The sequence below is a fragment of the Agelaius tricolor genome, unplaced genomic scaffold, assembly GCF_023055355.1.
Source record: "Agelaius tricolor isolate 1412-34295 unplaced genomic scaffold, bAgeTri1.0.p SCAF_9, whole genome shotgun sequence".
NCBI classification, from domain to species: Eukaryota; Metazoa; Chordata; class Aves; order Passeriformes; family Icteridae; genus Agelaius; species Agelaius tricolor.
In genome coordinates, this window is record NW_027269269.1 from 40,323,639 (window position 1) to 40,338,908 (window position 15,270).

At 37.5% G+C, this 15,270-nt stretch overlaps 1 protein-coding gene across 8 annotated transcripts in view; it reads right to left on the reverse strand.

Moving 5' to 3' along the window:
• ROBO1 (roundabout guidance receptor 1) overlaps window positions 1-15,270 on the reverse strand; it is a 687,918-nt gene that overhangs the window by 55,516 nt on the left and 617,132 nt on the right. For all 8 annotated transcript variants that reach the window (XM_071433703.1, XM_071433709.1, XM_071433705.1 and 5 more), the window contains 6 exons: window positions 8,120-8,244; window positions 6,082-6,253; window positions 3,424-3,629; window positions 1,984-2,065; window positions 1,661-1,829; window positions 1,396-1,562 (listed from right to left, as the gene is read on the reverse strand). In XM_071433703.1, coding sequence (XP_071289804.1) covers window positions 1,396-1,562; window positions 1,661-1,829; window positions 1,984-2,065; window positions 3,424-3,629; window positions 6,082-6,253; window positions 8,120-8,244 — 921 coding nt within the window. The remainder of the gene's footprint in view (window positions 1-1,395; window positions 1,563-1,660; window positions 1,830-1,983; window positions 2,066-3,423; window positions 3,630-6,081; window positions 6,254-8,119; window positions 8,245-15,270) is intronic.

Sequence of the window (15,270 nt, forward strand, 5' to 3'; positions counted from 1 at the left end):
TACCCAGAGAACAGTGAAGCTTCTCCATGCCATTATAAACCATTCAGCTGAGTGAACAGAACATTTGCTGCTCCTCAGAATCAGTTCAGTAATCAGTTAGTTTGGGACAGACACAATACTTCTCATCTCCAGAAATGAAACTACACTACATGAAAAAGAGGCACGTGCAGCCCTATTCCCAGAAATCAGGAATCACTAAAAGGTTATTACATCTCTTCCTGGTAACAGACTTGGGAACCTGTGCAATCCTGATATTCCATGGGGCTGTGACTCTGCTGTCCATACATATCCACTGAAATTGTCAGCCACCAGGAGAAAGGCATAATACCAAAAGGCAGCAATGTGAAACTGGTCACTCCCCAGGGGACATGAGAAAGACTTGCTTTCAGACCAACTACAGAAAACATGAGAAGTCACCAAAGAAAAACCCTTTGTTTTCTTTAGAGAACTTCCTTTCAAAAACTAAGATGTACTTACTTACACAAACAAAGAAACAAACATACAACACAGACACTCTTAATAAGCCAGTGGGTCAATTTCTCCAGTAAGCAGGAAGATCAGAAAAATAAACAAACAAAAAAAATACAATCTCTGTCACTTTTTCTTTGAAAAAGAGTGTGTCTATTTTTCCCCTTCTTAAGAATCTAAGCTTTTCTACTGGAAAAATGCAGGCTTCAGAGCTTCAATGCATTGTTTCCTTGTACATCATCCTAAGTGTCCTTTACTGGCTACAGTGAAGACAAAGATAGTTTTAATTTTACATAGCTGGACTCAGTCCATAGCTGGACTTCAGTCACAGCTGGAGTCAGTGAGTGACTCCTTCATTCACTTCTACCCAGACTTTTCTTCCACTTGGCTATCTGTAAGCACTGCTTTCTGCCCTATTTTACTTCCAACAGTTGTACTATGGAAACACTTGTAACATACTGCCAAAACCTCTTTACTGGTTCGTGATGCCAAATTCCTTCAAATTTTCAACTTTTCTCTTTCCTATTGCAGCAGAAATCAACTTAGATTACATGCTGTTTCTCTCCCTGTCTCAGTCTTAAGCCTTATTTGATTCACTGGACATAGTAATAACATTTCCATGGAATTTGAGGATTTGTATGGGAACTCAAAAACACAGGGATTACTTTGGTTGCTAGCAAGAGCTATTCTGCAAGCTGTAACTACCTTTGGATGAGAGACACCAGGGTTCCCTTAGGCAATGCAACATGCTGTCAGAGTCTGTGTTTTAGAGAAATGCAAGTTTAAGCACTGTATTTTACTGTAGTATGTATTATGGCCAAGATAGGTAGACAGTTGAAAATTACCAAAATTCCTGCATCTGGTATTGCTTAGGCAACCTGTGACAGCTGCAGTGGACACCCAAAATGTTCAGTATCAAAAACTTACCTTGAGTTTTCACTGGATCAGATATTTGGCTCGGGTCGCTCAGCCCGTATGCATTAGCTGCTCTCACAAGGAAGAGATAAATTGCATTAGGTTTTAGCCCTTTAACTGCAAAACTCTCAGTTTTCACATTTTCTGCTACAGTTTGCCAGCTGCTCCCTGATGCATGGCTAAGGATAAAACACACAACAGCAGGTTAGCACGTGGTTCTTTAGCAACACATTACACGTAAACATAGAGACAGCAAGATCACACGAGACTCTCATACCTGAAGGCCTCAATTATGTAAGAGGTTGGTGTTGCACCTGAATTCAAATTAGGTTGCCATGACAATGTTACTGTATTTCTGCTGACATCTGTAACCTCAGGCTTTGATGGAGCACTAGGAATCAAGTTTGGGTCAGTGGGTCTTGGTGGCTGCACTGGGACTCCAAACTCTGACAAAAGGAAAGAGAAACGCTGAGCATGGACAGGAAGCAGCTGTAAGCTAAATGCTGCTCACATCTGCACTGGCAGTTAATGACAGAGTCAGATAACTTCTACATTTCAATTTCTGCTTTTCCTTCATGTATTTTCTCCTGATGGAGTTACCTTGGACCTCTATGAAGGCGCTCCACGTGGCTTCACCACTCGGGGTTGAGGCAATGCAGGTGTAGCGGCCGGTGTCGCCCAGCTGAATGGGAGAGGAGAAGAATAAATATTTGAAACAATCAGGCACTCAGTGGGCTAAAAAGCAATTACAGCTCTCCACTTTCCCCCATGAATATGGATAAAGGTATTAGCCTGCAAAAACTTTGCAGCAGAAACTCTCCTTCCATTAGAAGTTATGATTTTACCAAAGCAAAAATGGGTGTTTATTTCTGAGCAGATTCTAATTTAACGTTAACTATTCTGTAATGAGCAAACTGAAGGCCATTTCCTGTAGCATTTTTTCCTTACTCTGCAGAGGTCCTAACAACTAAATTGAGAAGGAACTCAGATGACAAGACCCCATACAACTGTCAACCTTCTACATACATAATGCCTGGGGATTTATCAGGACTGGAGCACTGGAGAACACGTCACCCTTAAAGCAAAGCTTAAATATTGCACAGGGTACATATGAGGCTCCCTGTGTTAGTATAAATTTCACTCTACAGCAGACCCAAAAAAGAATCTCCATATGCTATCCTCATCCAGTTCTCTGTGTTGGATTATTTGTCCATATGTGACTTAATCACATTTCAAAAGTGTTTCTTTTTTTTCTCCCAAAAAAGAAATGTTATCCTCCTCAGGTCCCAGCCTCAGCAGATGAACTGAATGGAAGTGATCAAAAATCAGAGATTCAAGCTCTAAGTCAGTCTAACTTGTAACTGGCAGCAGGGCAACTCTAGGGAATATGGTAAAGTGATGTATTCAGCCTAATCTAAAACAAAATAATTACTTCATTTCAAACCACAGAAAAGATAGCAGAGAATATCTAGTATGCTACAACTTCCCATTTTAGAATATTTTTAAGTGTGAAATGCATGACCAAAAGCAATACTGGCCAGGTACTCTAAGTCCCTGAGGAAGTCAGGCATTTGTCAGGTTAACCATTTTAAGCTATGTTACACTGATAAGTGAGCATGTTTAAACACTAAAAGCTCTGATGAAAAAGCTGTGTACGTGGCTCTATTACTGAATATGCTAAACAAAGGTTTTCTTTACAAAAATTTTAATTAACTAGATAATTTTAATCTATTAATGCTAAAGCCCAAATAATGTAATGATTTGTCTTACCAATATATATTCCCCTTTATGTTTCAAGTGCCAAATAATTCCCTTAATTAATACCTTTTTAGAGCATTTTTCATTATGAAAATAATGTGCCCTAGGCAAGTGTTAAGCATAAAGAACGTACTATCTGAAAATATGAAGTATCAAATATTTTAGTTCATTTATGTAACCTTTCATTAATTCTAAACATAGGGTTTACTACATCAAAAATGCCTGGAGGTGAAAGCACAAAATGAAACAAAGCAAGAAAACCCATTTGCCAGTTCAGGCTACCTTGGCATATCTGATCTGCAGTGCTCCTGTCTCCAGCTGCTTGATGCGAGAGTCTTGGGTGGAAATGAGGATGCCATCCTTTTTCCAGAGGATAGTGGGCATTAAAGTGCCTGTGGCCACACAGTTGAGTACCAGAGTGCCATCCACAGCTACAGTCTGGTTCACAGGACCCTGCCGAATGACAGGGGGCGGCCGGTCCGCAATCACTGCCAGGAGGAACAACAGGAATGACATCTCTGCAACTGGAAGCAATTTTCTAATCATCTAAGCAACAGCAGTTGCTTGAGGCTTTGAAACAAACTAAAAATAATTAAACAAGTAATTAAAGTTGGAGGCATGCATTATTCAGGGCAGGGCGCATTATAATGATGCAGAGCTAGGGATGTTTAAAATGATACATAACGCAATATTTTCAGAACAGAGAAAGGACTGCATATTACACACTGCTATCCTCCAGGCATTCTCCAAGTCCAATGTCTTTATGAAGTGATAATGGAAAAAGAAAGGACTTCCCAGAGTCTTTGGCAAGGCAGAGATTTCACCTTCTCAATCTTTCACCACTGCCAGGCCTGTGTAATACAGTATAAATACTTCCAGCATTTAAAGACAGAGGAAAAGGAGGTAGGCAATCAGGGGGTAACCTCACAAATACTCACTGCTTAAATAACCATTTTGTATGTGCCACCAACTCATCTTGGTGCTGTGTTGTAATCGTGAGATGCCGAGCAGTAGGGTAAAGCTAACACAAATGGATAGAACCATTTTGGAAAGTTCCTAAAGAAAGTTCCTTCTTCTGTGAAATTTTTTCCCAGTAGTTTCTGACTTTTATGAGGACTTCAGAGCCACAAAGAAAATCCCACTGTCTATGTCAATTTTAATGCATCTTTCACACAATGGAAATTAAGCGCTATTGATGGGTTATTTAATTATACTGCACAGAAAAATATAAACCAGTCTCAGTATTCACTGAAAAAAAAATAATTGGTAGAATTCCATTATGCAGAAAAGAGGTAAAAGTTATATTTTTGTGTTTTGGGGATCCACTTTAGCCATAATTTTAAATGTCATAAATCTGTTCAGCAGTGGCATGGGGCTCACGTAACTTAAAAACTGGTTTGGTAGCTCAAATATAAACCTGAAGTTCTGATAATTTGTGAACATTAGATATTTCTAAATTACTTTTCATAACAACAGACAGGATGTTAGCATTGGTTTTTTGGCTAAATTCCAACTCCCATAATTTCATTTGCATGTTCAAATAACACTCTGTTTTCAACTGCATTATTTATCCTTTAGTTCTTGTCCCAACCTGTTGCTACAAACTTTAAGGCCATTAAAATCCTTCTCTGCATAGACAGACATAATAAGCCTACTTATAATTTGCATTTGACTTTGACAAGTTTGTAAAGAACTTTGCAGTTGGCAAAGGTAAGGAGTTGACTGATCTGCGCTTTATAGGAGAAATCTAATGACACTGAAATTCATGGCTCATTTAAGGCCACTGAAGTTGATGGCAACTCCTCCTACCTTTGGGAAAACCATTCATAAAGTTATTCTAATACCTTTACAAATATTCAGCATATTCCGCCTTCACTTTTACAGAAGTACCAAAAACTGTCTCAAGACATTATAAAAAAACATCTACTCATCAGATCAATCCAGAGCATATAGTAAAGAAAATGCATTTAAAACTATTATTTCCAAGTTCAGATGGCATAGGTCATTAGCAGAAAACTGTTGTAAATATACTTCTCACCCTGCAATGGCACTCTCCCCAGTGAAAAAAAAATGGAAATAAGAGGATTAGGAAATGTGGCTCACAGTTTGTGAGGAGCCAGAAGGGATGTAGCCCTATTCCTCCTATGTCAATATGTCAATCCAGGGGGAGGGGGAGATAAATAAACAATTTTATACTACAGGTTCACTGCATGTTTCTAGTACTTTATTATTTCTATGTTCTCTACAGGGCAAAGGGCTATTTTATAGAAGCTTCTCAGACAACAGCTTCCCTCTGCTCAAATCCTCTCTCTTATCCTCTTCCTCTGTAAATGCTAAAATTAGTATTTTCCCCATGTATCTCTGCTGTTAAAAATAAGATGTATTTCTGATAATTGGCAAACTGGCCTCACATTACTGCTTGTAGTCATGCTCCCTGTAGCTTTCTCATCTTGTATTTCTTCCTAACTACTCCTAAAAAGGGATGTATAATTTCTGTTATTCTGCTGATCTCCATACAGGTTGACAATTTTTTTCTTCCTAGCTAAAACACAGTCTTAAGAAACAGGGGGAAAAACCAGGTAAATGAACGGCTAAGTAAATGGCTACACAATAAAAGGGACAAAGAACCAAGCAGCAAGCAATCTGAAAGTAAATTAAATCAAGCGGGAGAGGTTAAAAAAGAGTCAGGTAAAAATTAACAGATCTGACAAAAATCCATACACTATATACTTACCAAGAACAAAATGGAAATATAGAGTTACACATCATCCAGAATTGTAAGCCCCTGACAGAGATGGCCAAACCAGGATTTTTATGTTCAAAGAAACATGCAATCCACATTTATGCAAAACAGATTTCAAAGTAGTGTCACATCACCGCACTGCTGTCTTCAAACAAAAATAAAAAAACTTGGAAACGATAAAATGAATCTATGATTACCATCTGTAACTTCCAAGTAGGCTTTTGTTATGATACTTCCTGCAACATTTAAAGTCTGGCAGATGTAGTACCCCACATCAGATCTCTGCACATTGGTGATGGTGAGGTCTCCTGTCTGGGAAACTGAAAATCTGCTGGATGACTGAGGGGGCTGGTATGAGAAAAGCAGATTCTAAAAGATATACAGGAAAGAAAGTGGGGAAAAATAGGTTATAAAAATTCAAATATCAAGATGCATAACTTTAATACAGCTAAACAAATTAATCTTTTCATATTATACAGAAAACATTCTGCTCTTCATGTCTTAAGCTTGTCTACACCACAATGTGCATAGCTTCTGTAGGATTTTTTAATGGTAAAATAGGGGCAGATGTGCACATAGAATTGTGTAAGACTTTTGAGATTGCTCTAACACTGTCTAAGATCGATACTGGGCTTTGCACCAAGAGTAACAGAGTCTAGTGAAGATGTGAAATGTACAGATACCACAATGGTGCAAGCAACTGTGGTGAACCTCAGTAATTTGCTTCAATGTTCTTTTTTAGAACTTGCTCCAGGGCATTCGTTTGCTTTCATTTAAATGCAGATGGTGGTTTACTTATCTGTATTTTAACATTTGCCTTCTTACAAATGGAGCAGTTTTTAAAAAAAGAGATGCTCTGTAGGTCTCTCTGAATAGAGTGTTTGTGTTTTATGAAAAGTTGTATAATACTGAATTAAATACTATACCTATTTAGATAGTTTGGGTATGAAGTACACAGTGTTTACCAAAAATCAGTTGGGGGTTGATTTTCTACCTCTGGCTGAACAACTTGTGAATAACAATAGTTTAGGAGGATATATTTAGTTCTTTTTCTTAGCTAACTATATTTTGCATGTCCAAAAATTGTCCGAAGGAATGGGACACAATATCCAGTACTAAAAAACCCTATCCTCAACCTCCTCTTTCATTTCTCTCAATCATCACAAGTGGTCACCACTCAGCTGAGTCAAAAACGAGTGGGAAAAAAAAGATGTATTAGACAGCATGTGGCTAAATAAATACAAAAAAATAAAAAAGTAGATAAATAAAATACAAGCATAATATACTGCTATATATATACCACTGAAGATTATGATCTAAATTTGGTCGGCAGTCTAGTTGTACGTAGGTATTCAGACAAAAATGTTGCAAATGGAGTAAAGAAGCCCATCTCCAAGAGTTCTCAATTTCTCTGCCCTATTGTTTTGAAGCACAAAGAACCCTGTCATATACTCTTGCACCATTCATTCCTTCATTCACAGGAAAACCAGAATCCCATATTCCTTCTTTCCTTCCAATAAAGAATACTTTGTGCCACATACCTCCTTCAAAAGATGACTGAAAGAAAACTGCAATTCTCTTGCTGTGCTATATTGTGTTTCACCCACTAGCTTTCAAGGTCCTTTACAAAGAAGATGAAAATAATTTTCTCTCCCATTCAAATAAGGAACTTGGGAGAAAAAGTGACCTATTCAGGTATGACCTGTCAGTCAACTGATGGAGTTGGAAAGTAGTTCTCCTCAGCCCAGAACCAGAGTCCTGCCCATGCAGTGGTGCAGATCAATGCAGCCAATAGTTTAGTTTGCCAGAAACTCAAAAACATATGACAAATTAACAGCTGCACCAATAAAGCCAGAGCCAAACTTTCTGAAAATCTGGGATTGTTTGGGGCTTCAACCAAATTTCAGCATAAGTCATCTCTCAGTTTCTTAAAAGTTCTCCCTGTTAGGTGAAATAGATTATCAGAGTAGTGAAACATGGAATGTTTCTAGCTGATTCACAGATTTATTTTTACATTCATGGAGGAAACAGGAGACAGCAAAACATAGATCTTATCTAGTAAGACTGACATCACCTAACATGCACATGCCTCAGAAGCAAAGAATAAGTATCCAGCACCTCCAAACTCTAGACTTGGTTTACACATCTTTAAAACAATAATTAAAATACTCTTCTGTCACATGAAACAATTTCTTGAAGAAACTGCCAGGAAGGAGGACAGAAAGGCTGTTTCACCTGGCTCCCTTCTCTCCTCCAGAAGATGGCTGGCTGAGGGTTCCCCGTTGCTTCACACTGGAAAGTCACTGTCCTCCCCAGTGCAGCCACCTGGTCTCGAGGCTTTACAACAAACTGGGGGGGCTCTGAAAGGAAAACACCAACAACAAATCAATCACACTGCCATCAGCTGATTTGAAAGAGCAATTTGCCTCCTGAGTTTTAATGGTATAAGCCAGAACAGTCGGGTTTCTTTAATAAGGAGAAGCAGCACAAAGACACATTGGTCTCTAAAAGCCACAGCTTCAGCATCACTCAGATCATCTTTTCTGTCTGGACCTCCCAATTAAAACTCTGACTGTGCAACACATGCTTTTAGTGCTTACCCAGTGTACAAGGAAATGAGTTCCACCAGCTTGATGAGACTGTTGCAGAGCAACAGTCACCAACACAAACAAATCTGCTACAATTTGGTTTTTAGAGGAGGAATAGGGCTGCGAGCCAGAGTGGAGAAATCTTTGAGGGACAACTGGCCCAGAGGTCACACTTTGTTAAGGGCTACAAGACACCCTGCTGAGCAACTATGAATTCAGTCTTACACACACAAAACTCATCATCTCTGATTTAGGAAAGCTGAGGAGAGAAAAAGCCCTTAAGTGCTTATATAAGAGACTATTGATGTAGTCATGATCTCAAAAAAAAACTTGAAGTCAAAAGCCCAAGAAATACTATTCAAATTATAACCACTTAAAATCTCCAGTTCAAACACACTGAGAAGGAATGATTTTAAAGGAACAGCAGAGCTAAATGTCTTCCTCATTTACATATGCAAGAGCATGTTCAAACAAAATATATATGCAAATGAAGGCAAATTTGAAACATCTGCTCAGTCTAACATTATAAATACTGCCAGCATTGTTTGATTTATACTGACTTCAACAACCCCTTCATCCAGTAGTAAGGAGAATGTCAAAAAATCATGTCAGTCACATAAAAAAAAAAAAAAATCAGCATTGGTGATGCTAGCACAGAAAAAAATCTAGCATGTTCTATAGGCTGTTAACTCTTGCTTCGTGAAAAATGTGCATTAAATTAAAGCCCATTTATTTATTAATTTCCGTTTTTTCTGATCATCTGCCTAAAACTAATTATGCTCTTCCCTTTCTTTGGATTGAGACTAAAGGGGATGTTTTGTATCTGACTTTAAGAAATCAAATGATTTTGATATTCATTTCCTTTTTTTCCCTTGCAAACATTGATGTTTTCACAAGATTTTCCTTGTAAAACAGTGCAAAATATCTAATTCAAAGATGTGTTTGGCAAACATCAAGTGGTACTGGCTTTATCTAGAATAAATTCAATAACACTTATCTCCTTCTTTAAAAAAAATGCTTTCAGTGTTCCTGTGGACCAATTCTTGCAGTTACCTGTTCCCCCTTCCTTGTGTCTACTCCCTGGTGAGCTCATATCAGAATATATTCTTCCTACGGCCCTCCTGCTTTGAGAGGAATTTTTGAAGCATAGCACTCTTGTCTATATTTGGATGCAAATGCTACCTTTCCTAGCATTTCCTTAGATAAGAAACTATGCAAAGCAAGGCTAAGATTGACCCTCTGTAATTAACTGACTTCAAAACATTTAGCTCTGAAACATCCAACCAGTACCTCCTCGGAAGAAGATGCGGGAAGACTTTGACATGACAGCAGGTTTAATTTGGGAAGGAGGGAGAACTGGCTGGGGGTTGTGAGGCATGGAGAGGGGGAAATGGAGATGAGGGTGAGGCACCTTTGTTATGCTGCTAGGTTCTAGTAACGAGAATAAATTTAGCATACGGTTAAATGTAGGGCTTGGCAGGTTCTGTCCTAGCCTCCGACACAATGCCACGCAATGTGGAACTGAGGGCTTCTAAACCCTGAGCTAGTGCAGAGGATTTATGAGGTTTCAGGTTTTGTTGGACTCAAGGACACATACAACTATAAAGAAAATAAAATGGTCCTGATCACTGGAGAAATAGCTGGGTGGTTGTGATTATAGTACCTCAAGATGACCATTCAGGGACTACTTAACACAAAAAGGAAGGGGAATTTAGTCTTATAGGCAGCCATGGTAGAATTTATGAAATATAAACAGGTACATATTTGTCTAAGTATTATTCTAAATACATAGTTTGTATGGATACTACTCTAAAAATATATGCATATTGCCCATATATGTATTATTCTAAATCTATTGCAATTTAGGTAAATAATAAAAATCTTATTAGCTTCAGTGTCAGAAGAATTAAACAGGGTTAAGTAAAACTATTATTAAATTCCATTCTGTGTTAACTGTACTGAAAGCTTTTTCACTGCTTCTTTTTTAGCATCATTTAGTTTTATTTCACACCTTGGGTCACATACATGTGGTATGTAATGATGAGACTGTAAAAGATGCCAAAATAATAAATCCCTGTAAGAAAATCACAACTTCTATCCTAGAAACCTTTTAACCAAACACAATTTTTTCAGCACACTTTGAAGTTCAAGCCATGCAGTCACTGAAGAAAGGAGACATTAGGATTTGAGTCGCCACATCGTATAAAAAACAGACAGAAAATTTGCAACCCATTACCTTTCTCTTTGCCATTAAGTTACCCATACTTCATGCAGAATTTATTCTGTTCGATGTGTCTTGCCAATAACAAGTGAAAGATGGGAGCTGAGTGGTTGGAGGACATGGAAGGGGATGGATGGGAAGGGGAGGAGAAGTTCCCGTCACAGTGACACGATGACTAGAAGATGGCCAATAAAATTTCAACTTACCAGACACAACTAAAAACAAAAACAAAACAAAAAGAAAACATGGAATAAATAAAATTGAAACAGACATGAAACAAAGCAAAGAATAAAGCAAAATTGAAAAAAAAAATTAGAAAATGGATCCTTGGTAAGGACCTTAGAAAGCAAACACATATTCTGATATATGAAAAATAGGTTTATAATGTTGAACGACATTTTTGTATTTTGATTTTTTAACAGCAGTCTCTATCACATACTGAAAAGCAGGTGGTAGAGGAAAATGGGTAACAGACTGAAATACTGGCCAGGCAGTCTAGGTTCTACTCCAAGCCTTTCTGAGGAACTGATGCGTACCTTGAGTAATTTTTTTTTCCCCCACATTATTATTATTCATTTACATCAAGTTTTTTCTGTGGCTAAATTAACTTAAAATCTCCAGTAAATATCAATCTGCAACATTGCTGAAATGGAACAGTAATATTTACAGCCTTTCTAAAGCATCCAAACATTTACAAATGGAATATATTTTTTCTGAAACTAATATCTGTTAAAAAAAAAAAAGTTTTTTAAAAAATGAATAAAATGCTAAGGCATTTAGGCCACACACAAATCTCTTTAGTATAGGATTGCTGAGTCAAGGACATAAGGCTCACTAATAAACTGTAAATGCAAAGTATGCCACAATTAAAACAAGTTTGAAAAGATTCCTAACCGTGTTCTTTGTCCCCCAAACTGGAATTTCATTAAAATATTCAAAACAAAACATTTATTAAAAAACATTGGATGTTTTGGAAATTATCAGTGGTACATTATCAAATATTAAATTATCCTTCAACCACAGTTCAAAATTTTCATAAACTTTGAAATGGCTCAGATCCTGGCAAGATAACTTTGCTTATAAAAGATAGGCATGTTAGAAATTATTCCAACCTCATATCAGTGACGGAAGGAACAGATTGAAAATAAAAAAAAAAAAAAACAGAAGTAATGCATTTTGAAAATATACACAGATACCGACCAAAAAAGAAAAAAGTTAATAAGAAAAAGATTAATTGGCGATAATTACAGTAAAGGTCCAAAAATATATAATTTTTTAAATGCACGCTACACTTTGGTCTCATCACTTTATGCTGAGAGTAAACCAGCTCTTGTTCAGCATGGGCACACCTTCATATCGAGTAGCTAAGCACCCTCAATTCACCATCCTCTGATAAACACATGCAGGAAACCAGAAATATCCACTTTGCCAACATTCATTAGGCATGAGGAATCCTGGCTACCTGTTCTAATAAATACAGAGGACTCCAGGTGTATTACAAAAAAAGGCAGAAAGAGAATCAGATAGAATATCGGAATGTGGAACATGTTGAAAACAAGAACCTGCAACTGCATATGCCAAACCCAGATCAACCAGATTTGAGTTTCCTAAGAGACTTTTTTTTTTTTAAGGAAATAATCTCAAAGAGAGGAAGTTTCAAATACCATTTTACAAAGATTTGAGTTTTAAAGAATTATTCTGGATATGCACTCGCCTTCTTTAAGTGGTATTTCTCAAAAAGAAAATCAGTGTGCATTACTCTGCTCAGATTATCTGTAAATCTACAGTTCCTAATGACCAAGAAATGCTACACACGAATTCCCGAGAGAAATCTGCTCTTCCCCAGGATTCAGCTCCCAGCTACTCTTGTTCATGTGTAAGTCTGTATTTCCCAGTAACTGTTGCTTTTCAACTGAAAAGCTCTTTACTAAACTTGCAATCTGACGTGCTCTGGAATTAGAAATGATTCTCCACAAAACACCACTCATTGTACATGAAACAGCCTGATAAGAGACTTAATGGAATGAAATTCTTGCACAGAGAAAGCAACTCTAAATTTTTTTTTTTCATTTGTTGAGTAGTGCCAAGAAGAGGAAAGTTCAGCCTTCTCAGTAGCAATGCAGAGCTGCTCAAGTCCTCTACTGTAAAATGCCTAACAGGGTGCTCAATTATATTTCCACAAATTAAATTAACTTTTAAGTGCTGAATTTCCCCTTTTTCTTTTTCTTACTGTAGGTCAAAAATAACCCTGTCAAACAAATATATTTTTTGGTCCACCTGTGAAAACAGAGGGGACACTGATACATGAAAATAAATCCCTGTAGAAACAGGGCATCACATTGGTTGCAAATCTGTGGAAAGGGCAAAGGGTGAAGTTTCATAGAAAAAATTTGAACAATTCTGTCAGAAGGATATCATGTGGTTTAAAGGAATAACAATAATAGCAACATCTACAACAAAGACCACATTCTTAGTTTGATTTGCAGCCTATTGATATCTAAGGTTACTAAAACTGAAAAGCAAATAGTTTTTCCTCTATTATAGCACATTTTATTTGACACCACTTTCAATTATAAAGTAAATTAATTTTCCCTGTGTTAATCATGGCTTTTCACATGGCAATTAGGTGGAATAACCTGTTTGTAAAGGCAGGAAGTTAGCATGTAAAACCGCAACTACCAAAGGAATAATATTTTTTGCCTTTCATATAATTTCCTTGACATGCAAGGCTTTTCATGGAAGACGTGTCCAGTTGCTGAACAAAAACCAAAAGAAAAGTGGTTTCCAGTCTAGTGACGTGATCTTTTAATGCCTTATTCTTTCCAGCAATCCTATCAAGCTCACTGGGACTATTGGTATCATTAAATCCACTCACAGGAGTAGGAATTTGCAGTTTTAGGACTTAAACTACAGCCCTAGTACAGTTGCCAGATGTTAATGGAGCAACTATTACATTTGACAGATGTAGCTTTGTAGGTTCACATGATAATCAGGTTGGAAAGAACCTCAGAGGTCTCCATTCCAACCTCCTGCTCAAGAGGGTCAGCTACAGGGTCAGTCAGGGCTTGATCCAGTCAGGGCCTGAAAAATTGCAAGGAATAACAATGCACAGACTCTGGCAGCCCACTCTGCTGCTTGGCTGCCCAGCCAGTGGAGAAATGCCTTTTCCCATCCAGCCTCAATCTGCCTTGTTTCAACTTAAATCCATCCCATCTTGTGCTCCATCCACGCACTGCTGGGATGAGCCTGGGTCTGTCTCAGCCTCGAGTCTCATATGAGACCTCAACATGCTGTGTGCAATGCCTACGCCTCAAAAAGGCACATTTTGTGCCTCATTTTGTAGCTTTCCTCACAGAGGAGAAGGTAAATGTTGATCTAGTGTTTCTCTAGAACCCACTGGGTTCCTCATATTTAAAATAAAACATTACAGCGTTTTTTAGTCTGCCATTAGGGAAGTTAAAAGCTTCAAGTACACCACTCTTGATAGCTTGGTAGCAATTATCTATCTCAAAAGAAGTAGAATTATAGACATTTTAATTAATGTATAATAATAAGATGCTTTTGAGATCTTGGGATCCAAGGTGGTACTTAACTACTAAAGAGTATTTTGTTCAGCGTGTTTAATACTCATTAATTATTGTTCTCAACATACTATTTATAAATATCTTCCAGGTGCTTGGAAGATATCCTGTTATTTAACTGCCACAAGTTGAACACTTTTGATTGAAGCTCAATGTATTTCCCTTTTGATTATTTAAAAAAAAAATCTTCATGTCTTCAAGGACTGCTGGACACCAACAGAGGTTATTATAAAAGAAGCAAGAAAGTATAACTCTACACCAGAGAAATTAAACAATCCAAATTTTCAGGCCAATAATTACTCACAACAATCAAGCTCATATCCAAACTTTACCTTCTGTATAAATAATTGGCCATTATGACTAATCTAGAAAATGGCAGTCACGATGAAATTCGGATTCCTTTCAAGTAATTTTGTGATACATTAATCCCAGTTCAAGTGAAATATATCAGAGATGGCATGTGCCTGTAGGAATGAAGCGGTAGGAGATGGGACAGGAGTATGAGCAGATGTGCTGGAGTAGACAGTGGAGTGGGAAGCTGGAATTTCCATTGGGATTGGCTGGGTCCAGACTAGACAGTGAGAGGGGAGAAACTGCAGAGCTAACAACAGAGACAGCACAGAGATTGCTGTGTTATCTGTCACCAAGCTGAAATTCAGCTGTTTGTCATCTTCACGTGAAATAAACAGGAAACCCACAGTTTATGACCTCTATCTGAATTTTCTGTACCCACACATCTGAAATGTGGGGGTACAGAAAATTTGGGTACTACAGTCACATGGAGAGGAAATATTAGAGTCTGATTATGTTTAGCAAACTGGTCAAACTCTGACTTTTCACACCTTAAAAAACAAACTAACAAAGAATACTGAATAATTCCAAACAAAAACTCTGCAAAAAGCTGCCAACATCTTCTCTTCAAAAATGTGTTTAATTTCTAATCCTGCTAAATTCTGAAATCTAATGAAACACTTTTTATGTTCAAATATCTGAATG